This window comes from Ranitomeya imitator, chromosome 3, assembly GCF_032444005.1.
Source record: "Ranitomeya imitator isolate aRanImi1 chromosome 3, aRanImi1.pri, whole genome shotgun sequence".
NCBI lineage: Eukaryota > Metazoa > Chordata > Amphibia > Anura > Dendrobatidae > Ranitomeya > Ranitomeya imitator.
In genome coordinates this window covers 579,159,115-579,184,967 of record NC_091284.1, presented here as the reverse complement: position 1 = coordinate 579,184,967, position 25,853 = coordinate 579,159,115, and the positions used below count along the sequence as shown (strand labels likewise).

General features: G+C 39.7%; 1 protein-coding gene across 11 annotated transcripts in view; it reads right to left on the bottom strand.

The window, feature by feature from the left end:
* Positions 1 to 3,381: 3,381 nt before the first annotated feature.
* The window catches only part of DOCK9 (dedicator of cytokinesis 9), a 350,201-nt gene continuing 327,729 nt past the window's right edge, over positions 3,382 to 25,853 (bottom strand). For 10 of the 11 annotated variants that reach the window (XM_069757992.1, XM_069757993.1, XM_069757997.1 and 7 more), the window contains exons 48-53: positions 23,313 to 23,459; positions 16,977 to 17,187; positions 15,045 to 15,235; positions 14,385 to 14,485; positions 11,662 to 11,800; positions 3,382 to 4,661 (exon numbers count right to left, since the gene is read on the bottom strand). In XM_069757992.1, coding sequence (XP_069614093.1) covers positions 4,539 to 4,661; positions 11,662 to 11,800; positions 14,385 to 14,485; positions 15,045 to 15,235; positions 16,977 to 17,187; positions 23,313 to 23,459 — 912 coding nt within the window. In that variant the 3' untranslated portion in view covers positions 3,382 to 4,538. Of the gene's footprint in view, positions 4,662 to 11,661; positions 11,801 to 14,384; positions 14,486 to 15,044; positions 15,236 to 16,976; positions 17,188 to 23,312; positions 23,460 to 24,462; positions 24,499 to 24,879; positions 24,886 to 25,853 lie in introns of all 11 variants that reach the window. The other variant, XM_069757999.1, reaches the window with a different exon arrangement.

The window sequence follows — 25,853 nt, the reverse complement described above, 5'->3', positions numbered from 1 at the left end:
TAGATAAGCCCCTGATAGCGGTGGCCTTAGCTCATATACGATTTTTGGGATGACAGATTCCCTGTAATGGAACACAGCGCTGTAAAATGTTCTACATTGCACTCTTTCAAAAATGTCTTTTTGATATTTGTACAATATGCAAATAAAATACAAAAAAGGTGCAAAGCTTGAAATATTGTGAGACTTCCCAATATCAGGTCAAACAAGGCGACAATAAATCTTTGATCAAGGTTTATCTTGGAAAGTCTTTACTCACAGTAAACATGTACAAAGGGCTATATTGGATTTTAAGTAATAGAGTACTTCAAAGTAATAACGTCATGATAAGGCTCTGTAATCTTCCATTTCATATGAACTGTTTACTTCTTCAAGATTCTGGTATATGTAAACGTCTCAAATATAATGTGAATATAGTCTAACAATTACAGGGTCCATAGAGGACTTGTAAGACTTTTATATGCGATAATACATCTAAATATTTGGTTTAAGAATGTAAGAATGAAAGCTAAACTATTTCCACAAAGTACCTGTGGAGCAGTATATAGTGAAGTTTAGATCTCCCCTTATGAAAGAACATTGTGCAGACTCATTGCTCCAGAGGTATACTTTCTACAGTGACTACAGTCTGCTTGGATGCCCAGGCATCCTTCTAGCACAGAGAGGAAAAGTATACATTGGAAAAATCTCCCAATTTAGATTTTTGGACACAAGGTGACCATTTCATCAATTAATTTGCACCACCTTTTTCTTGTGTTTGAGCCAGTCATCCTTCAATTTGAACCTTTTTTTTTTTTAAGTCACTTTTTGTGTGCCGTTTCACCCCCCCCCCCCCCCACTATTGGCAGAGTTTAGGGGTTTTGCTCGATTCATCATTTGTGACTTTAGGAAAAGTTGCAAATTGTGATGCAAATGTAGTTCAAGCCCAGTCTTTCCTGGAGTGATTTTATGTACACCTGGATTTCTTTATGCACTTTTTGTTGCAAAATTTTACTCATACATGCAACAAAAAACAGGTTAAGGCTATGTGCACACATCCGGAATTGCCGAGTTTTCCAAGCGTAATTAGCTTGCAGAATGCTAACGTTTTCCAAGCGATCTGTAGCTTCGCTTGGAAAACTGATTGACAGGTTGGTCACACTTGTCAAACATAGTGTTTGACAAGTGTGACCAACTTTTTAGTATTGATGCTGCCTATGCAGCATCAATAGTAAAAAGATATAATGTTAAAAATAATTAAAAAAATAAAAAATCGTGATATTCTCACTTTCTGGCGGCCCCGGCAGCCTTCCTGCTCCTCGCGATGCTCCCATTCCCAATAATGCCTCGTGGCAATGACTCCAGATGACGTAGCATCACGCGAGACCGCTACGTCATCACAGGTCATTGCCGCAGAGCATCGCGAGGAGCGGGAAGGCTGCTGGAAGGCGAGAATATCACGATTTTTTATTTTAATTTTTTTTTTTTTTTTTTTTTACACAGGATATGGTGCCCAGTCCCTGAAGGGGAGTCTCCTCTCCGCCACCATGGGTACCAACCGCATATGATCCACTTACTTCCCGCATCGTGGGCATAGTCACATGCGGGAAGTAAGCGGATCAACGCATTCCTATGTGTGTGGAATCCCCGCGATTCCGCACAAAGAATGAACATCCTGCGTTTTTTTCCGGAATGCGATTCCACCGTGGAAAAAAAAGGCAGCATGTGCACAAAAAGTGCGGATTGCATGCTAAGAGGATGCTTAATGTATGCGTTTTTTTCACGGTTTTATCGCATTTTTATAGCAGAAAACCGTGGAAAAATGCGAAAAATCCTGAACGTGTGCACACAGCCTAAAAGACAAACCTACAGAGCATTTTGCACAAATTTCATAAACTACGTCCGCTATTTTAATGCATTTTATGTAAAAACCGCAAGGCAAAAAAAGAAAAGTGAATAAAAACATGCAAATAATGAATTTGGACCAAAGAGTACACTTAGTCTTAATTTTAATATCTTGTTCTTCCAGTTTTTGCAGTGTAATTTAGGCTAATAAAAACATCACACATTTCAGACGTTTTTACAAGTCTCTTTTTTGGTATATTTCATTGCGACCTGTGTTTTACCTCTCATATAGAAAAATCTATTGTAAAATATACATAAAAAGAATCCTTACACAAGGCTGCTTTTGTTAGAAAGTGTCAGTAACTTAAATATTACATGCACTATATGTACAATAAACACACAAAAAAAACTACAAGACATACAATACCTTATTGACTTGACAACCAACATATAGTCACAGCGTTTATTTTGCTGGAAAAAAAAAAAAAACTGAAACACCAGGCAAAATTCTAAAAGAAATGTTGTGTTAATGTGCAAAACCATAACTGTTTTATAGATAGAATGAAATTATAAACCATTCTATCTTATCCACATATAATCCCTGCAATTCTACATGTACAATCCTGCTTTAAATACTTTCTCCTTTTAAAAAAAAAAAAAAAAAAAAAAACCTAAACAATTCATTTTAAAAGATTGCTAGAGGTTAGAAAAAATGTTCACTTTTGTTTCTAAAAGCTGCATCCTTGCTTATGCCTGTACCTGAAAAACGAGCTAATTAACCCCATCATGACCTTGGGATTTTCCGTGTTATTTTTCCGTCAATATGGCCATGTGAGGGCTTGTACGAGTTGTACTTTTGAACGACATCATTGGTTTTACCATGTCGTGTACTAGAAAATGGGGAAAAAAATTCCAAGTGCGGTGAAAATGCAAAAAAAAGTGCAATCCCATGCGTGTTTTTGCTAGCTTCACTAAATGCTAAAACTGACCTGCCATTTTGATTCTCCAGGTCATCATGAGTTCATAGACACCAAGCATGTCTAGGTTATTTTTTATCTAAGCGGTGAAAAAAAATTCCAAACTTTGCTAAAAAAAAAAAAAAATTGCACCATTTTCTGATACCTGTAGCATCTCCATTTTTCGTGATCTGGGGTCGGGTGATGGCTTATTTTTTGCACGCCGAGCATTTTGGTGCAAATACGTTCTTTTGATCGCCCGTTATTGCATTTTGATGAAATGTCGCGGCGACCAAAAAAATGTAATTTTGGCGTTATAAATTTTTTTCTCGCTACGTCGTTTAGTGATCAGGTTAATCCTTGTTTTTTATTGATAGATCGGGCGATTCTGAACGCGATGATACCAAATATGTGTATGTTTGATTTTATTTTTATTGTTTTATTTTGAATGGGGCCATCTGTGAAAACTACGGGTAGCACTCTAATAAGAAAATCGATCATGTGAACGAGTCCTTACAAGAACAAGAATGAAAGTAGTTTTTTCTAATCTCACAACTTTATAAATGTAATTCTTTTAACAATAGAAAAACCTCACAAACACAAAAATTAGCCATTTCCTTTAATACATATGTAGTACAGAATGTTAATTACAGCAGAACAGTGTTTCCAGTTAAATAAAATTAAAAACTTTATTCACCCCCTCCCCAATATAAAATTACTAAATTAATATTTTGAAAGAACAATATGATCAAAGCTTTAAATAACACCACCATTTACCACAGTAATCATAACCACCAATACATATTCTTTGCTTTGGCAAAAAAAAAAAAAAAAAAAATTGTGTTTTTTTCTTCTTCTTTAAAACAGTGTATAAACCTAACATAGCAAAGACTGTATACATCTTTGTATTGCACTCATTTCTGTACAAGAATAAATTGTAAAGACAAAAATATATAGCAGGTAAAATGAATAAGCACAATATTTGTCACGGTAAAAGTTTTCAGCCATGAACATTAAAAAATGCATAGAAATGTAACACATTTATGTACAGAAAGAATGATCTGCATCAATTAACAATATGTACATTCCAACTAAGCCAGTGACATCTATGCGGGACGGACTGGTGACGGTGTTCAATTTCATGTGTGGTTTGTATCAGATGTTTCTGGAAGATCACAGACAAAAATAGACAATCCATATTACAAACAAGGCAACCGAATCCTTAGCAAACATTCAGAGTTCAGAAAATCAGCAGACAGAGGAAAAAAAAAAGAATTCCAGTCGGGCAAAAAAAGTAATGCAGGAAATAGGGTTTTGTTTTTTCTTTAAAGGCAATTTAAAAAAAGAGCAGAAAATAAAAGAGCATCGATTATCTTAAGACTGAAGTGTGCTTGGTCGCAAAGCTAACTTGTAAACTTTAGTGTCACAATTGTATTATTTACTGTACATTCCTAGACGTCTACTACCCAAGACCTACTGTGCTATTCTTCGGCTTTGTTCGGATCATTTATACAGCATCAAAAATATTCAATAAACTTTTTTTTTAAATTACTCTTTAGTGTTGAAAATAGTCGATATTGCCAAATGAGGAAAATAAGTGATGACTGCTCCTCCTACCACCACAATCGCTTTGGCGGGCTAAACCCCTCTAGTAAAGCAGTGGTGATGGAAATGGTTATCTGCTTTAAAAGATGAATGGACTCTGGAAAGCATCCTGAGCTAGCCATACACGAGGCATCGATGTGACATTAAGGAGAAGCTTCATGCAATGGACGAGGAGTTTGTCATTCCTTGTATGGTTGTGCTTGTAGGAGTTCCACTTATGGCGTTAAAAATGTGAAGTGAGTTCGGCATAACACTGATCTTCTCTTCTCCGCACCAAATCTACAGGGGAAAGAAGAAAACAGTGAACATTTGATTTTTATGGATTTCAAATACAGGAAAAATAAAATAAAATAATGAAAGAAAATATCAGCACAAAGAAAAGGCTCAAACGTAGGAGGCAGCATGCTGGAGGTCTTGCAGTATTCACTGTAAATCAGTCAAAAAAGAATCACCATTTACCCAAAAGTTCTGTAACTTTCTAGGATTTCTAGAAATTGCAATTAGTGAATAGAAAGAAGTTTGTGGCTGCAGGGTGGAACAGAGAACTGCACCTGGACGAGCAGTACATTAATGGGTTTTCAACTTACATTTTTTTTTAGATGGAAATTATGAATCTTGAAAATTTTCAGGAAACACAAATTGGTTCATTTATCAAAACCGTCTATTAGAAACACTGGCAAAGTTGACACTCTTAAAGATTGGTTGCTGTCACGGGTTTACTGTGACAGAGAGGAGCCAGAAGACCGCAGCATCTGATTTCTCATACTCCTGCACTGTTCAGAGGCACTTCACCTTCATATTAAACAGTGCAGGGGTTAATCTGCTCAGTTGAGAGCTCTTAGAAGCTTTTCTGCATTAAAGCTCTCAGCTGTTCACCTTTAGCCACTCCCATATAATCTGGGCCCTGGCTAGCACGCCTTGCCAGAGCTAGATTATGCTGCATGGTTAGGAGATGGTAGTTTGTGGTTCTTGTTTGGTGGATTTATCGAAGACTATTGCTAGGTTTTGGGTGTGTGCCAATTCCCCTCCTTCTCCTACTTTGGTTTTACCCCATCCTCCACTCCCTGGTGTTTACCTCTGTGTGAGTATATTTGTGAGATTGTTATTTTCCGTTATCCCTGTTTGTATTACCTTGTTAGTCTGGCTGGTGTATTACGGTTCATTACTACTCCCCTCTTCCCTGGGTGGGGGAAGGGTACAGACGGAGGGCGGATTCAGGAGCTAAGACAAGGTACGCAGCCCCGGCATCCTCACCATCAGAAGTAATCCGAGCAACAAAGAGAGCTAGGATGCCCCTTAGGGACTTGAAAGGAGCCCCTATTCTCAGGACACCGGATAACAGAGTAGTGACAGTTGCTAAGTACAGCATGGATGTTCTGTTAGACAGTTTTTATAAATTCTGGAAATATCTGAAAATTGCAGAACTTTTCAACAAAACCTTAAAAGTTTAATTAACATAAATTTCTCAACATTAAAGCATGTATGACTCACCCGCCCAGCAATTGCTAAGATACTCGCACTTAAACTCATTCATAAAGCGGCCTTCCAACCTGGGACTAAAAAGTGACAGTACATTTCACATGTATTGTTACTTTACTTGGTGTTCTCCATTTTCTTCATCTACTCAGACTGACATTCTGTTCCTACTGATTCCACGATGGCTGCCAAAATGGCATGGCAAGCATAGTGACTATGAATCCTGTGCTGTGAGATAGGAAAGGCAGATGAGGCATGGTTTATATTCACTATTACACTCCCAATGCCATGTGGCGGCCATCTTTTAAAGGGAACCTGTCACCCCGAAAATCGCGGGTGAGGTAAGCCCACTGGCATCAGGGGCTTATCTACAGCATTCTGTAATGCTGTAGATAAGCCCCCGATGTTACCTGAAAGAGGAGAAAAAGACGTTATATTATACTCACCCAGGGGCGGTCCCGCTGCTGGTCAGGTCGGATGGGTGTCTCCGGTCCGCTGCGGCGCATCCCATCTTCATTACAAGACGTCCTCTTCTGATCTTCAGCCACGGCTCCGGCGCAGGCGTACTTTGCTCTGCCCTGTTGAGGGCAGACAAAGTACTGCAGTGCGCAGGCGCCGGGCCTCTGACCTTTCCGGCGCCTGCGCACTGCAGTACTTTGTCTGCCCTCAACAGGGCAGAGCAAAGTACGCCTGCGCCGGAGCCGTGGCTGAAGATCAGAAGAGGACGTCTTGTAATGAAGATGGGAGGCGCCGCAGCGGACCGGAGACACCCATCCGACCTGACCAGCAGCGGGACCGCCCCAGGGTGAGTATAATATAACATCTTTTTCTCCTCTTTCAGGTAACATCAGGGGCTTATCTACAGCATTACAGAATGCTGTAGATAAGCCCCTGATGCCGGTGGGCTTACCTCACCCGCGATTTTCGGGGTGACAGGTTCCCTTTAAGTAGGAGGAAAGGAACACCGATCTGAAAAGGAGGCGGCAGTGGAAGCAAACGGAGGCCACCAGGTAGGGTGACTAACTATATATGAGAAGTGTATAGTCGCATTTCAGTTCTAAGGTAGAGGTTTAAAGATAATGGCTGCAGGAAGGGTGCAAATCTAAAATTGTTCCAGAAAATGAAGTATGTCTCTGATAAAATTCTTGAAATTACTCATGTTTTGTTATACACATGTTTACTTATTTTGTGTGTATTCAAAAACATACAAAAAAACTGAGAGAAAAAAAAGGCAAATTGGACATAATTTCACACAAAATCCCAAAATGGGCCTGTCAAAACTTGTGGCAAGTAACAGGTTAGGCAATATGAAAATCACACCAAAAACCATGTAAAAAAGGAAAAGTTACGCAATCTTTGCATTGTGTGTCTGTGCGTGCCACACTAAGCATGGAGAACAGAAAGAGAAGAGAACTGTCTGAGGACTTGAGAACCAAAATTGCTGGAAAACATCAACAATCTCAAGGTTACAAGTCCAACTCCATAGATCTTGATGTTCCTTTGTCTACTGTGCACAACATAATCAAGAACTTTACAACCTATGGCACAGTAGCTATTTTCCCTGGATGTGGACGGCAGACTAAAATTGATGTGAGGTTACAACGCAGGATAGTCTGGATGTTGGATAAGCAGCCCTCATCAAATTCCAAAGAAATTCAAGCTGTCATGCAGGCTCAGGGAGCATCAGTGGCAGCACGAGCTATTCGGTGACACGAGTTAAATGAAACTATAGTAGGAGGACCCTACTGCTGACACAGAAAAAAGCTAGGCGGCAGTTTAACAAAATGTATGTGAGTAAGCCAAAATCCTTCTGGGAAAGCGTCTTGAGGACAGATGAGACCAAGTTAGAGTTTTTTGGTAAAGCACATCAATCTGTTTATCAAAAACAGAATGAGGCCTACAAAGTAAAGAACACAGTAACTACAGTCAAATATGGTGGAAGTTTAAAGATGTTTTGGGGTTGTTTGCTACCTCTGGCACTGGGTTTGAGTGCTAGCTCATGGGTCTTCCAGCAGGACAATGCCCCCAAACATACTTCAAGAAGCACCCAGTAATGGATGGAAACAAAGCGCTGGAGAGTTATGAAGTTGCCGGCAATGAGTCCAGATCTAAATCCTATTGAACATTGAAGAGATCTTAAAATTGCTGTTGGGAGAAGGCATCATTCAAATATGAGAGCCCTGGATCATTTTCTAAAAGAAAAGTGGTCCAAAATTCCAGTTTAGAGAAGAGTAAGACACTTGTTGATTGTTATAGGAAGCGACTGACTGCAGTTATATATTCCAAAGGGTGTGCAACCAAATATAAAGTTTTGTCCTGACGGTTTTGTGGTTTTTGTGTCCAATTTGCCATATTTTCTCTGTTGTTCCCATACACACAAATAAAAAAAAAAGTGAACAACAAAACATGTAATTGCAATAATTTTCTGGGAGAAATACTTCATTTTATGGAACAATTTCCAAGGTTCCACCACTTTCGGCCATGACTGAATACATAGAGAAGGGTGGTCACACAAAACCAGCTGTCAGACTTTCTTGTAATAGCACATCTAACCACCATGTTTAGGCTGTATAGGTTGTGTGGTGAACACACTCATAAGAAAACAACAATTTTTAGTCCTTGATAGCAGTATCACACACAATGGTCTGATGTATTTGTACTTGTACTTGTGTATGAGAGCAGCAAACATGCATAGATTAAAATGAAACCAGCTTATATTACCATCCCATCTGCTCATGTGCGCACAAAAGGAAGAAGAAAACAGCCAGTTACGCAATATATCAACCATGTAATCAGGCATTCTCTGCTAATTAATGGATAACGTATCAGTGATTGACATCATCACATGAATATGATAAACTTTCCAAACACCTAATATGCTGCAATTTTACTTTAGTTTCAGTCACAGGAAAAGGTTATCTAAAGGACAATCCCATACAGATTGTGTGGTGAGAAAGAGGAGGATAAAGCTTAATGGTGCTCACAGAAGTTGTCATGTATCTGGTCTATGACACCTCATCATTTTTATTTCTTTCAAAGATTAGGTCACCCATCGACAAACTCTAGAGTTGCAGCAAATTTCATGTCTACAGGAACAGCATGACTTTTGTTTGATGGGGAAATCAAGTACGGACAGGATGGATTTAAAGTGTCTAATCCCGTTCATCCAAAGAAATAAAATGTTTGATGAGCCTGGTAGACACGTATCTCTTTTTTTTCATGGAAACAACAAAATTATTTAATGTAGCTTGAGGGTATGTGCACACGTTCAGGATTTCTTGCAGAAATTTCCTGACAAAAACAGGACATTTCTGCCAGAAATCCACATGCGTTTTTTCCCCAATGCATTAAATAGCAGGAAAAACGCGAAAAATCCACAAAATTAATTAACAAGCTGCTTTTTTTTTTTTTACCGCGATGTGTTTTTTTTCGCGGAAAAAAAACGCACCATGTGCACAAAAATTGCAGAATGCATTCTAAATGATAGGATGCATATGTATACGTTTTTTATGCGTTTTTATCGTGAACGTGTACTTATTATAGTCTATGTGGCTGTTCACATATCCGTGTATTTTTGAGACTGAGTGGTCAGCACCAAAACATAGAGACATGTCAGATTTCGATCCGAGTCACAGATCAAATTGGCAATGCATGTCTATATGGCCATGAAAAAGAGAAAGATTTTTGGCACTCACCTTAAAATCTCTTTCTCATAGCATTCATTGAAAGACACAGGAACCGTTGGTAAATTTGTTGACACTAAGAATACATCTTATAAAATAATCACTAGACACCCAGTTGGTGCAATAGCAGTAGGAAGAGCAATTCCAAGAACCCCTAAACAAGGGAGGGTGAGTGCTTCCCAATGAAGGCTACGAGAAAGATTTCACAGTGAGTAGCAAAAATTTTTATTTCTTGGTCGCTTCATTGGGGGACACATGAAATTTGAGAAATCCTAAAGCAGTCTTTGGGCTGGTAAAACGAATACCGCCAACTGCCTCTTGTAGTACCCTTCTGCTAAGACTTGTATCCATAGATAGAGCTCCACTACAATGTGGACAGAAGACTAAGTAGCAGCTCTATGAGATGAACAGGCGCCAGACCCAGGAGGTTTCTACCCCGATAGGGAGAGAGCTGTGTCCTTGTAGGGGCGCCCTAGCTTAGCGTGGCCTTTCACATTGGCAGACTGAAACTAGGGAACAATGGCAGCCCTAGATGCGGGTCTGACCTCTGCCAGACCACAACGGGATGACCGACAAGGAGTCCGAACAGAGCTGTAAGAGAGAGGTAGAGCTGCACAGCTCTATGTCAGATTATGTAAGAACCTCTCTGCTTGAATAGGTGCTAAGGCTGCTGTAATACCCGGACATTACTAACTAGCATTCCTTATATAGACACACAGCTTTTATTTCCATGTTCAGGTAAGATATTATTTATAATATGTTAATCAGCAAGGAGGAAGTATAAGGCAGTGATAATTTTCATAATTTAAAAAGTAACAGTCATTTCAATTTTTCCTTAATAAATCATTCGTACACATGAAAATGATAAACCTTGTAAATTTGATTCTTTCTCCTCCTGGACGGATCTTTCACTCTAAATTCATGGGTAAAATCTGTATTTAGTGAAGACAGAATTTCCGGCTGAGATAAAAGACAGTTGGTGCTCATAACGTTATATGGAGAGAGAAATGAGGAGCCAGATGCAGACAGGGACATTCTGCTGCAAGTTCTCATAAAATGACAAGTACAGTTCTCCACAAAACGTTGCCCTCTCCTAACTCAGTAATGGGAATATTTGTCCTCACTATCAGATATTACCCATGAATTGAGAATTTTGAGACTGAGCGATCAGTACAGGAGAAGGAAGCAGACTTTTCTAAAAAGATATATTGAAAAGTTTCTTATTTTCATGAGTGCTATTGATTTATGAATTATTTTTTTTTAAATTGAGGGTAATTCTTTAAATCTCCTTTTCTGCCCAATTTATTGAAACAGAGAGTGCAGTCTGCAAGAGAATGATGCTAATCAACAGGACAGACCACTCAATTTAATTTGAGATTACAAACTTGCACTTACACAGTTATGTATAGGGGAGGCTCCTAAAGGAAGACTGAAGGTACGTGTTAAGTCTACGGCTAATTTTAACCCAGTTTAAGACCTGATTATGCTGGGAAAACTTGGATCAGGGTACAATCCTTGTGTGCTTTGTAATTAACATTGCAGTTGATAGGAGAAGCTTTCCAATTTTTTTTCATGTGTACTACTGATTTATGAAAAAAAATTAAACCGACTGTTACTCTTTAAAGGAAACCTGTCACCAGAAAAATCCCTATTAATCTGCAGATATGGGGTTAATTGCATTACTAACCTTCCCGGCGCCCACACTTACCCAAATCCTGTGGGGGGAAAACGAACTTTATTCTCCCCGACAGTGTTCCGGTTTCAGTCACGGGGGCGGCACCGGTTCAGTCACCGCTATGAAAATACAGAGCAGCGGCTGTAATGGCGCCCCCCCTGCGCTGACTGACACTCGCTCTGCATTGGGGAGCTCCTCCTATTCTGCCCAGTTTACTGAATCGAATAGACTGAACGAGGCATAACTGTGATACCAGCTAAAACACAAGGTTTGTTCTGCTGTATCACCCATGTTTACTCTTCTAAACATTCATTTCAACTGCCCAAGCATGATAAAGTAAGGGATTTAGAAAATTGTTCCTACATTGTAAATATGGATGCGGCATAAATCAAAGCACAAGGCATACATGAGGGCATGGTGAGAACTCAGGGTAAGATATACATACCTGCTCATGCATTATTTCAGAAAGTTCTTTGACCATCTCCCTGTAGTTAGCTTTCATTTCTTCCTGATATTCAAACTGATTTTCTTTTATAAGTCTTTCATTCACACACAAGGCCTGGCCGCATGCTTCAACAAATTGCCTATGAAAAAATATAAAGCATTGACTGAAAACCCAAACAGATCATGATGCCTGGACTCAACTTGAGCCCAGAACCCCCATGATTCAATAAAGTGATACAAACAAGTTTATAGGGAACTTGATAGGAGATGCATATTGCCCAAACCATGGGCAGCCTTTATCAGCCATGTACAGTATATGTTTGACTTTGAAATGCGCATATAGACAGAGGCAGTGAGAAGACGCCGGGGACTCTCCTGTACAACTAGAGCGCAGCGCGGCTCAGTCCCCGGCAGCTATTAAAGTAGGTTTATATATGAAACGCCACAATGATTTAGAGTCAAACACACATGGCTGAGATCATACTGCCAATGGCGGATACATGATGCCAACAGGTTTGGCTAGCACGCATCATCTGTCAAGTTCCCATTAAGACGCTTAAAAGATGACAGAGGAATAGAAGCAAGGCTCTGTTCACACGTGTCCTGCAATTCTGTTTCTCTTTTCCATTCTAGAAACAGAGAATCCGAATTAATGCAGAGAACAGATCAGTTTCATAGCCGACTGCATTGGCTATAATAACATTATGGTGTTTATCATTAATGAAAACCAGACAGGCAATAATATTGTGACTTATGCCCTTTTGGTGCCCTTTGTAAACAAATTCCATTTCTCTGTTCCTAGAACAAGGTATCTTTGTGTGGAAACTTCCTGAAGAAGCCATGAGCTTCGAAACGCGTTGAATAAACCACCCGAACATCTTACAAGTATATCTGGATCTATTAATTGTCGCAGCAGCGCGGATGTAATCCACATTTCATCTATTATAATGGTTCTGAGAGGTCGCAGCGCCGACCTGTGGATCTGCAGCAGCTGACAAACTACACGCTTGTACTGTGTAACTACCAGGTGAGCAGTTCTCTCACTATTGATCAGAAACAATCCTGGGGATAAGACCCTATTTGCGCTTTTTTTGTCTCCTATCTTTCATTCCTAGAACATAGCAGAGAAAAAGGACTGCAAAATGCTGGTATGAATAGAGCTTAAACTCTATTCTTAAAATGGTCTCTGTGAATAGAAAATAAATAACTAAAAGGAAATATCATTATCAATAAACAACAACATACATTTAATTAAGAAATCACAATACTTTGGAAGTACTCATCCTAGAATTAAAATGGCCACTGCCTTAGTACATGGACATATGCCTCTAAGCATGTGCAATAGGAAATTCCACTGCAGTGTCCTGGAGATAACCTCTATCACCTACTGTAATTAAGAAAGACAGGGTGGACAGCAGTGTGAGCAGCCCCTCCTAACCTCAGCACCCATGATATCTCCAGTATTAGATCAGAAAGACAGGGTGGACTGCAGTGTTGGCATCCTTTCCTTACCTCAGCACCCATATCATCTCCAGTATTAGATCAGAAAGACAGGGTGGGCAGCAGTGCTGGCATCCTCTCCTTACCACAGCATCCATGAAATCTCCAGTATTGTATCAGAAAGACAGGGTGGACAGCAGTGTTGGCATCCTCTCCTTACCACAGAACCCATGAGATCTCCAGTATTAGATCAGAAAGACAGGGTGGACAGCAGTGTTGGCATCCTCTCCTTACCACAGCATCCATGAAATCTCCAGTATTGTATCAGAAAGACAGGGTGGACAGCAGTGTTGGCATCCTCTCCTTACCACAGAACCCATGAGATCTCCAGTATTAGATCAGAAAGACAGGGTGAACAGCAGTGTGAGCAGCCTCTCCTTACCACAGCACCCATGAGATCTCCAGTATTAGATCAGAAAGACAGGGTGGACAGCAGTGTGAGCAGCATCTCCTTACCTCAGCACCCATGAGATCTCCAGTATTAAATCAGAAAGACAGGGTGGACAGCAGTGTGAGCAGCCTCTTACCACTGCACTCATTGTATCTCCAGTATTAGATCAGAATATACAAGGGGTGCACATCTTCATATACATGAAGAGAGAGGATGGAGCTTCATACTGCACATGCTCACATGCACCTGTCCTATTAACACTGTAGGAAAGGTTTCGATCAGTGTAACAAGGTGTCAGACATTTAAATATACTATGGCAATTACCTGCCTGGACAAAACAAGTGTGATTTGATAACTAACGGTATTTGGAAATGTATTTTGAATGACATTTTCTTGAGTTTAGTTTTTCTATTTCCAGGAAACCTCTTTAAGGGGCTCATATACCTTAGATCGCTATTCAGCTGTCTCTTTTGATTCCCTTAAACACATGAACGCTTGGCTCGGCTGTGAGTTCATGTGTTCTCTATCAGGAGAGGAGAGCAGAGTAATTCATTATTTTTCCAGACATCGCCTGCTGGAGAGAGAGTCAAGAGGCCCCCATATGCATTAGATGATCGGCTGGACCCACTGATAATGGCCGGCTGTAATATGTATGGGGAACATTAAACTTAGTGGGCTACAATGTAAATCTTGACATCATTATCGTGACCGCAAAAAGGGAAAATCATGCTCTCCTCCAGTCATAGCCAAACTAATCATCCACTGTTTCAGAACTTTATTACATGAATGATGCAGTGTGTTACATTACAGTATTGATACCTGATATATTTTACCTGAAAACTTCTTTTAGCTGTTTAATCTTGTTGTCTGCATATTTCTTTGTGTTTGTGTCATCTAAAAAGGCTCTTGCATATGCTAATGGACCAGCATTGACCTATATAGATACATGGAAAAGTGCCAGAATCAACAATACAAATTAATAATGAAGTTACTGACAACGCCATCTACAATCTAATGTCCTACTGATGTGTCCACAATTAATATTTTGTGAACTTATGCCATTTGATACAATAACAATTGGATCAGTCTTGCACCATCCACAACAATGTGCGTTAAAGTTTTTTTTGTAAAGAAAATAGGAGCCTTTGGTTGGCTGATAGTCAGTATAGATGTTTTTTTCAGTTTAATCTAACATGCCATAGATGTTGGAACATGTCAAGTTTACAGACTGGTTAAGGTAGAACACCTAAGGTATGAAATATTAGATCTATCTTGGGCAGAAAACTTAGGTCATACAGCTGATATATTAATTTAAAACAAAAAATAAAAGCATATATTACCAAATGGAATGTGCATGAATATCTATTTTCAACAGACTGTCAATGTTATTTAGCCAAAGAATTAAAAAAATAGGATTACATGTATTATATGTAGTACTATGGCTTTTATTTTTCCACCTCAAATATATTACAAGGGGGCATTCCACAACTCACCTGTACACTAACACTTCCCTGTAGTTTTAACTGTAACTTGATCATGTCCACTTCTGTAGATGAACAGAGCTGGCGGAGTTCAGCAACTTTCTTGCTCATCTCATCAATGGCAACTTCTATGGGGTTGAGATCTGTGTGTTGTTGATACATTACTGGGATCCGTTTTTTGACATAAGGGAAGCAATGTAAAGCTGCAAAGAAAAAAGGAACATAATTATTAAAGCGCTTTTAGGTTCTTTAAAAACTGATAGCCTGTTCTGTACAGTTCCTGCTATACAATAAGAGAGACATGACAAGCAGGAGAGCTGCAGACCCTTTAATCAGTTCTGGACAACCCATTGACTATTACCAGGGTGGTCCACACTTTTCTCTGCACTGACATTCTTAAGTGTCAATGCAGAGTAAGAAGCTTGAACAAGACAGTACAACTACTGACTACTGCAGCGGGGAGCCAGCTATCAGACCCAGCAGTTTTTCCCACAGAGAAGACAGAGATGATTTATTATCACGTATGCCTTCTGTACACACAATGTTGAACAACAACTGTGTACACAGATTGGGAAGCAGTGACAGTGCTTCCTCCTTCAGACCCAGTGATCATGTCATGGAGACCCATTCAGCTCTGGAAAGGCTGAATTTCCCCTGTAACTAGGGCTAATGTAGCAGCACCATTTACAGGGAAAATCCACAAAAAGTGAATGTATTAATATGTTTTAATGCCCCTTGAAGGTCTTTTAAGACCTCATGGGGGCACAGAGTATGAAATAAATGGAATAAAGAAAAGCAAAAAGATAAAAATAACTAAAACAAAACCACAAATAAACACAAAAATAGAAACACCAAGAGTCTGAATTACTGTTTCTAGCCCTGCCCCGTTGAAAAGACAATATGTCCAATACATTTAAATAATTTGTACGGAAAAGAGCAAGCAATTTATTTTTTTTTTTAGCGATCTTCTGTGGTCATAATAAAATATAAACAATAAAAAGATGTAAAAAACAGAAAAAAAGGGAAATAAAAAAGGGGGGAAAAATCATGAAAAATCATTTAAATATCCAAACAAGAAAAACAAAATTAAACACCAAGTGTATGCACGGTAAAACCTGAAATGAAAATGTGTCTAGTCAGGAAGAGAGGGAAATGGCCCCTTTGTAAATGGCTGATTGGTGGGGATACAGAGAATTAGGATACATACCGATCAAATATTGCTGGTCATGAAAATGGATCACAGAAGGGGAACTAGTAAAGCAAAGTTTTGTAAAGTGGAAGAAGCTGACAAACCTCTGTACAGAATAGAATCTGCCAAGAATAATATAATAAGAATATTGTTTTATTCCCGATATAGAGATCAAGTCCTCTTTTTCTCTAAAGAGGTAATTTGCATATTATATTTCCTAGAGGAGCATTGCACAGCGAATAAGCCTACTTACCTTGACAAGCCAGAGATGGTATGTCACTCTCCATAAGGAGAAATGATACCCCTTAGACCCCAGTCCAGAGCCTCTCACCTAGCCAAATCAGTTCTCATGCTTCGCACTGACGAGGCCCAACAACCCGAAATACCGTGTCTGCGAACGGAGATACTCATTTGGCTTTTATCCTAAGTCATATTGTAAGACTCGTTAAAGGGTTGATTGTGACTTGTAGGATCACTACTTCCAACAGGTGGCGCTATAGAGTCCTCTTTCTCTAAAGAGGCAATTTGCACGATATATATTCAGTGATTTCACAGTATCTTTGAATTATAAGAACATGTTCCATCATAGAAGTCACAAACCATCGTGGTGGATCACAGGGAAATTCCACTTTTTTGCAGAAAATGATCTTCTACATCAGGAAATAATTCTGCCCCTGCACAGATCAGCTGGGAGCTATGGCTTTATCATAGTCCTGGACTGGAAGTACAGAGTCCACACCATATGCAACACTTACCTGTAAGGATCGTGCGCCGCTTCCACTGCTCTTCCACCCCTCCTTGTCTCTTTCCAGAAAGGGTAAATGGCATCTCAAACACAAAACGACGGATGTTGTGAGTCTTTTCAAACTCAGTTTTCCTTTCTTGCAGCTCTTTGTCTTCAAAATAAGGTGTAACATGTGTAACCTGGATATAGGCATATTTGGAATCCAGATCTTTTGGATTTACCTTTTTTAAAAAAAAACAAACAAACAAAAAAGTATGATAAACACAACTTTTTAAAAAGGGGTTTCCCATATTTCAATATTAATGACCTATCGCATGCCTAGGAGAAGTCATTAATATCTTATCAGTAGGGTCCCGACTTCCAGCACCACCATCAATGTAGCATGCATAAATGGTATTGTATCACTCTCTTTCTAGTAATGGGAGACAGCTGCTGGACCATTCCGGGCATAACACAATGTACAGAGCTGAACCAGTTATGATGCCACAGCGAAATCATACTCCCATTTATCTGATATTAAAGTGGTTGTCCACTACTCGCACATATCCTTCTGAATCCCTGTGTTTCCCCCCAGTAAAATAACACTGACGCTCCCAAGACAATGTCATGCGATCCCTGTGGTCAATCAGAACTGGCTTCACTTTCCGCTCCTATGGAGGTAATTGATATCTGGAGGATGTGAGAGCAGAGCAGACACTATCATTTCTTCCGGATATCTGATTTGTCAGAAAGAGAGGAAAGTAAAGCCAACACTGATTGGCCACAGGGATCAAGTGACATAATAATGTCACATTAGCCCTGGGAGAGCCAGTGCCAACACCACTGGAATGGTGTGGAACCGGAGGTGGGTATAGGTGTTATTATTTTACCTGGGAGAAACAGTGATTGAGAAGGGGTTGTCCGAGTAGTGGACAACCCCTTCAATTATTACCAGTAATATTACTCATCTATATTGTCTGAGAGAAACATTCTCAACTGAGTTTTTGATAAATATCAATGATCCCAATCACACAAACTTTCTTACAAAGTAACCTTACATGTAGGCGTTAATGGAGATGGCAAAACTGAGTTTTTGTTGATGGAAGTTTTTTTTGATTCAGGATAAGTTCCTTTTTCCGGAGTTTTTTAAATATGTTTTTACGTTTTTTTTTTTTTTTAAATCAAAGCAATAAGTTTGAAATAGATTCCAGGACAAAGTGTCAGCTTGATATACCACTTTTTCCACTAAACATTTTTTTAAAACCTCTTTAGGTAAAAAAAAAAAAAAACCCACTAAAAAAACCTTCTTGTATGAATATATGAACACCCAAAAAAGCTCAGTGTGACCACAACCTAAGGACTGCACCTCAGCTGCTGCTCACCAACAAGTAGACTACTATACACTGTACTCTCTAAACACGCTACAGTGGCATGTAAAAGTTTGTGCACCCTTGGTCAAAATTACTGTTATTGTGGACAGTAAAGCAAGTTGAAGATTAAATGTTCTATAAAAGGACCAAAGTTAAAGTTGACACATTTCCCCTTTGTATTTTTTTTTTTTAAATTCGTTTATTGATTTCAGGAAAGATCATACACATTTTGCTCGTATTCATCATTTTCCATTAATTACAGGAAATTACCATACATAGCCATGTATAAGATATTATAAAAATAATAAATTGTGCATGTTGATCATTAATGCCTTATTTTAAACTTTAACTGTAACTACATTAACTTCTAATAAAGTCTTTAATACAAACGTAGTGCCGCTTACAAAGAATATTTCTAAATACATCCCGCTCTGTTGGTAAATAATGTCTAGAGAGTCATACACCCTTTTCTTATGCGTATACTGAGTCCTTTTAACTTATACAGTGTGATAGGATGAATTCCATCTTCCCCATATCTTCTCAAATTTAGTTGGACAACCCCTATTCTGATAAAGCGTCCGCTCATACGGAATAATTGAATTTATTAAGTCAACCCATGCTCTAAGAGATGGACCAGAGCCTCCCATCCAACGCAGCGCCAACACCTTTCGTGCCATGAACAGTGACTCCCTCAGGAATATTCCTGTGTGGTGATCCCAAGCCTCCGCCTCCCATACTCCAAACAAACATACCAGTGGCTCAAGTGGAACAGGGATCGACACCAAAGATGTCAATAGTGCTGTCACTTCTCTCCAATATTGAAAAATAACAGGACACTTCCATATCATATGGATAAAATCTGCGTCACTAGAGTGACATCTCAAGCAGTCTGATGAATGAAGACGGCCCATTTTAAAAAGACGAGTCGGGGTCAAATAAGATTGATAGATTATATATAATTGGATCATCTTATTATTGATTGATGGGGAGACCTTAGTTGGAGATTCCAAGATTTCATCCCATTCTTCTCCTAGTGTATCCGGAAGAAGTCTCCCCCACTTTCCCTTAATTGAATCTGTAACAGATACTTCGCCTATGGATATTAGGTAGGTGTATAAAGAGGAAATGAGTCCCTGAGGGCCCTGTGAATTAAGAATTCCTATTAACGGCAGAGTTGAAATAGCTCGACCCGCACCCGTATTTCGTACATGTGATTGGAAGGCAGATCTTAGTTGCAGGTAGCGGAAAAATTGAGACTTCGGTATATTATGAGTATTTTGTAATTGTTCAAAAGAAACAAAAACCCCCTGGCTATGTATATCGCTCACCGTAAGGACACCACACGATATCCAAAATTCAGTAGATGGGTGGCCCAATAATCCCGGAAAGTAACCATTATTCCATAACGGCATTTCGGCTGCTATATCTACATATTGTGTCACTTTTTTAATTTGTCTCCATACTGATCGTGCCAGGCGAAGCAAAGGAAGCAAACGAGGGACAGCAATTTTCTCCATCTCTAGAAAACCCAGCGGGCAATCAACTTTAGCTGAATGTAATATATGACTTTCAGAGTTGGGGAGAGACCTCCCGGGCATCCACTCACTTATCATTTTGGCCTGTCCAGCAAGGTAATACAGATAGAAGTCCGGCAAAGCCGCCCCGCCCCCCCGCTTAGGTCTCTGCAGGGTGGATAATTTAAGTTTAGGCCTAGCCTTCCCCCATATGAAGGATGTAGTAAGGGAGTTTAGGGTTGCAAAGAAAGATTTAGGTATTGAAACGGCACTATGTTGAAAACAATAGCTCAATTTTGGGAGTAAAATCATTTTGATCAGATTAATACGACCAGCCACCGATAGCGGGAGCTTATCCCAGGTAGCATATTTAAATTTAACCACGTCAATTAGTGGATATATATTGAGATGTAGATCAAGGTGACTGCGCTGAGTCATATGAATCCCGAGATACTTAAAATTGGAGACAATGGGCAATAGCGAGAGGGTTTCAAGGTTTGGCATTGGGGTATGGGAGAGAGGCATCAAAGCAGACTTATCCCAGTTTATATATAGGCCAGAAAACTTGCTAAATTTATCAATCATCGTTATTACTTTTGGTAATGTATCCTCCGTCTGGTCCATAAACACCACCATATCATCAGCATATAGACCTATAGTGTCCACCCGATCAGCAATATGTATCCCTTTAATATCTACAGAAGACCTCATCCGTATTGCCAAGGCTTCTATTGCCAAGGCAAATAAGGCTGGGGAGAGAGGGCATCCCTGGCGAGTTCCCCTATGCAAAGAAAATGGCGCAGACACAGAGCCGTTTACCACCATTCGCGCCCCCGGTTTCTTCCCCTTTGTATTTTAGGCAAAAAAAAGAAGCTTTTTCATATTTTACATTTTAAAAAGGCAAATGTGCTGATGCAAAAGCTTGGGCACCCTGCATGGTTAGCACCTATTAGCACCCCCTTTTGAAAGTATCACAGCTTGTAAACGCTTTCTGTAGCCAGCCAAGAGTCTTTCAATTCTTGTTTGAGTGATTTTCATCCATTCTTCTTTGGAAAATTCTTCCAGTTCTGTGAGATTCCTGGGTCGCCGTGCATTCACTGCTATATTGATTTCTAGCCACAGATTTACAATGATGTTCATATCAGGGAACTGTGAGGGCCATTGTAAAACCTCCAGCTTGCACCTTTTGAGGTGGTCTATTGTGGATTTTGATGTGTGTTTAGGATCATTATCCATTTGTAGAAGCCATCCTCTTTCTAACTTCAGCTTTTTTACAGATGGTGTTATGCTTGCATCAATAATTTATTGAAATTTCATTGAATCCATTCTTCCCTTTACTTGTAAAATATTCCCCATGTCATTGGCTGCAACACAACACCAAAGCATGTTTGATCTACCCCATGCTTAATGGTTGGTAAGATGTTCTGTTCCTGAAATTCTGTGCCCTTTTTCTCCACACTTACCTTTGATCATTGTGGCCAAACAGGTCTATTTTAAACTCATGGGTCCAGAAGACTTGATTCCAAATGGCATCTGGCTTGTTCGGATGTTCTTTTGCATACTTCTGAAGCTGAATTTTATGGTGGTTTTCTTCTGATGACTCTTCCATGCAGGCGATATTAGTTCAGGTGTCTCTGAATAGTAGAACAACTACAGTCTGCTAAATCTTTCTGAAAGTCTTTTGCAGAGGTTCCGATTAACCTGTCTAGCAATCCTACGAGCAGCTCTCACTGAAATTTTGTTTGGTTTTCCACACCTTATCTTGACCTCTAATGTTCCTGTTGATTGCCATTCTTAATTACATTTCGAACTCAGGAAAAGGAAACTTGAAAAAACTTTGATATCTTCTTATAGCCTTCTTCTGCTTATTGGGCCTCCACCCTTTTCATTTTTAGGGTGCTAATCAGCTGATTAGAAAAACCCATGGCTGCTGTTTTTCTGGCACAAGGTTAAAGGAGGCTGGGTTTTTATAAAGCTGGGAAATTTGTATCACCTGGCCTCTCCTAACAATGAAAGTGAACAAGCTATAACCCTAACAGGCTAATTAAGGTCTGAAACCTTAAGGTACCTTCACACTCAGCGACGCTGCAGCGATACCGACAGCGATGTCGATCGCTGCAGCGTCGCTGTTTGGTCACTGGAGAGCTGTCACACAGACAGCTCTCCAGCGACCAACGATCCCGAAGTCCCCGGGTAACCAGGGTAAACATCGGGTTACTAAGCGCAGGGCCGCGCTTAGTAACCCGATGTTTACCCTGGTTACCAGCGTAAAAGTAAAAAAAACCAAACATTACATACTTACCTACCGCTGTCTGTCCCCGGCGCTCTGCTTCTCTGCACTCCTCCTGCACTGTCTGTGAGCACAGCGGCCGGAAAGCAGAGCGGTGACGTCACCGCTCTGCTTTCTGGCTGACCGACGCTCACAGCCAGTACAGGAGGAGTGCAGAGAAGCAGAGCGCCGGGGACAGACAGCGGTAGGTAAGTATGTAATGTTTGTTTTTTTTACTTTTACGCTGGTAACCAGGGTAAACATCGGGTTACTAAGCGCGGCCCTGCGCTTAGTAACCCGATGTTTACCCTGGTTACCAGTGAAGACATCGCTGGATCGGTGTCACACACGCCGATCCAGCGATGTCTGCAGGGAGTCCAGCGACGAAATAAAGGGGCCTGATCGTTGGTCGCTATCACACATAACGATTTCCTTAACGATATCGTTGCTACGTCACAAAAAGCAACGATATCGTTAACGATATCGTTATGTGTGAAGGTACCTTTAGTCAAAGTTATCTGAGCATGCAAAGCTCCAAGGGTGCCTAAACTTCTGCATTGGCCCATTTTCCTTTTTATAATTTACTTTTTTTTTTAAAATGACAATATACTTTGCCTAAAATACAAAGGAACTGTGTGATCTCTAACTTTAGCCCCTTTAGAGATCATTTCATTTTCACCTTGTTTACCTGTTCACAAAAACAGTAATTTTGACCAGCTGTGCCTAAGCTTTTACATATCTCAGTACATGGGCTATGCATTACACTTCTGTGCTGCTAGTTTTTCCCTAACTTAGCTCAGCAGCCAATTTAACTTGTAGTTTATGTCTGCTCATATAATAAGAATGGATTTAGGAATGCAATTCATGCAGAGGTAAGTAATTGTGACTGCCCTTAACACTTTGCCTACCCAACCACATAGGCAATCAGGATGATAAGAAAGTGATGCAATAACACAGTGACATCTTTAAAATGCATCATAAATCAATGATTATGGGTGGAGCCAAATATACAAATAAACATGTTTTATAGGTCTATAAAATTTCTACAATGTCATGTTATATGAAGTAGAATGAGAAGTCATCAGTAGTTGGATAGTACCATGCATCTAAGCTTTGTTTCAAATCCAATTTTTTTTTAATCTGGCGTCTGAAGAAAACCTCATCCCCATCATGAACAGGTCAATAATATTAAAGGAGACCCCCTCAAGTTTTACCTTCCCAGAATCCTGTATCATTTTCACATTTTCAGCACCAAATTTGTCGGAATACAACTTTAGCAGTCGTTGGGAGATTTCTGACAGTGGAGTAAGTTTAGGTTCTTTGTAGATGTATTCCTTCCCATCCTCTTCTTCAAAGAATCCCTGTGACACATATTTGTTTTATTAAAGCAGTTTAATAAAGTTCTCACATTTACAGTACAGGTGGAAATGTAAAAAAAAAATAGTTTCACACATTAAAAAGAGTGAAATGCAATCATTATGTGATTAGAATCACATGGTCATGGAGTAACATAAATTGGGGAAAATAAAGTATTACATAACTGAAATAGGAAGGTGAGAGACAGTGATGGTCACAGTTTATCCATCGATCCTAGAGTTAATCCCTTGCACCTTTATTATTTACAAAGCAACCTGTACACTGCCGCCATTAGCAAACTTGCGTGAAATGTAAGCAGAGGATTTTAGCATCAACTTTCATTTCACATTTCTAAGAAAAGAAAAACAAAATCAATGAAAATTTGGAGGCTCAGTCTGTTGAACTATTCCATCCTCATGCATTAGACTGCAGACCTGCTTGTTCGCATTGGCTAGGCTGGTCCACCACGAGTCAACATATAACAGATGAACTCCAATTCTTCTAAAATGGCATGAGTGGCCAGTGTAAGCAGCTAAACTACCAAGGACAAAAAAAAAAACATCTGGCAAACGGGCCTCAACTAGGGAGTACCCAAACATTCTGTTTTACTCCTCAAAAGAATTAATGGAAACCATATTTCACTTGTAGTAATATCAAAACGTATATGATGACAATTATCTGTCTTTAAATGGTAAGATCTTTGGTTCAGATCTGTGAATATTACAGTTATGTTTTTACTACTCTCAGTCATTCAGTCTTCCATTCACTAGTCATTGTGGTCACGACGTGTCATTCAATAGAAGCCATCTAAAACTAGAGTAAAGGATTAACCGGACCCAGAAAAAAAAAAAAAGACAGTCCCCATAATGGAAAGAGGCAAACAGAACAATGTGGTGAAAGAGAATGAAATGCTGAGCTAATCAAAAAACAAACCACAACAAGCCAAAGCCTTTAATATAGGATATTGCCACTGTGTTGCTTAGGTGGCAGACGCAACATTGACTTTACCTCCACATCTGTCTCACTGTCTGTAAACTGGTATTGCTATAGAATTGTAAGAAAGGGATAAACAGAATAAAATGAACATTGTATTGCTTGTTCCCGCGGGCTGCACAAAGGTTTCCAGAAAAACAGTTTCACAAACAGCCTGGATGAGAAGCTTCCATGTAATGAAGCCGTGAGCGGGCTACGGACTTTCTGTGTTAACACCAAACAACTGGCAGACAACAGCCATATATTTCTACAGGACATGCATTAATAACAGATACAAAATGCGTGACTTCCAGTTGTGTGGATGACAAGTGTAAAAGTTGCAGCCTGACCGTGGCACGAAATGCAAATGTTGCCAACCTTACTCTAGCAAACCACACAGAAGCGCAGATTAGACCTATGACAAATTTGTCAACCAAGCCTGCTATAACTTACCGCTGCCTTGGGAGAGACAAATATAATGTAAAGGAAACACAAAAGAAGCAAACGTTTACTAGTGCAATACTAGATACATTCGTGTTTATTTTATTATCAGTAAGAAGAACTCCACTCCATGTTTTTTCCTCGCCCAAGTCTCAGCCCAGTCGGTAGCACTGAAGGCTAGTTAAGAAGGAAAACAACTTGCAAGGGTCCCAGCATCTTCAAGAATACAATAGATCATGGTAGGACTTAAAGAACCACCTCAGTGATTTTTTTTTAATTTCACACCTAGTTAGCCATTAGTAATATGTATAGTGTGTGCAATACAATACTTGCCCATTACGTGACCACAGCTCTTTCTGACTGTTAGTTATTCTCTTAATGTAAATCTTTAAGAATCTTGTTCTGAGTGTCATACACTTACATTCAGAAAAGTTCTTCTGGTCCACCCAGAAGACTAGGAGTGTGAGCCATCTCTTCATAAATGTGGTCATGTGGTGCAGTAGAAGACCGAAGCAGTGATAGTAACATAGTAACATAGTTAGTAAGGCCGAAAAAAGACATTTGTCCATCCAGTTCAGCCTATATTCCATCATAATAAATCCCCAGATCTACGTCCTTCTACAGAACCTAATAATTGTATGATACAATATTGTTCTGCTCCAGGAAGACATCCAGGCCTCTCTTGAACCCCTCGACTGAGTTCGCCATCACCACCTCCTCAGGCAAGCAATTCCAGATTCTCACTGCCCTAACAGTAAAGAATCCTCTTCTATGTTGGTGGAAAAACCTTCTCTCCTCCAGACGCAAAGAATGCCCCCTTGTGCCCGTCACCTTCCTTGGTATAAACAGATCCTCAGCGAGATATTTGTATTGTCCCCTTATATACTTATACATGGTTATTAGATCGCCCCTCAGTCGTCTTTTTTCTAGACTAAATAATCCTAATTTCGCTAATCTATCTGGGTATTGTAGTTCTCCCATCCCCT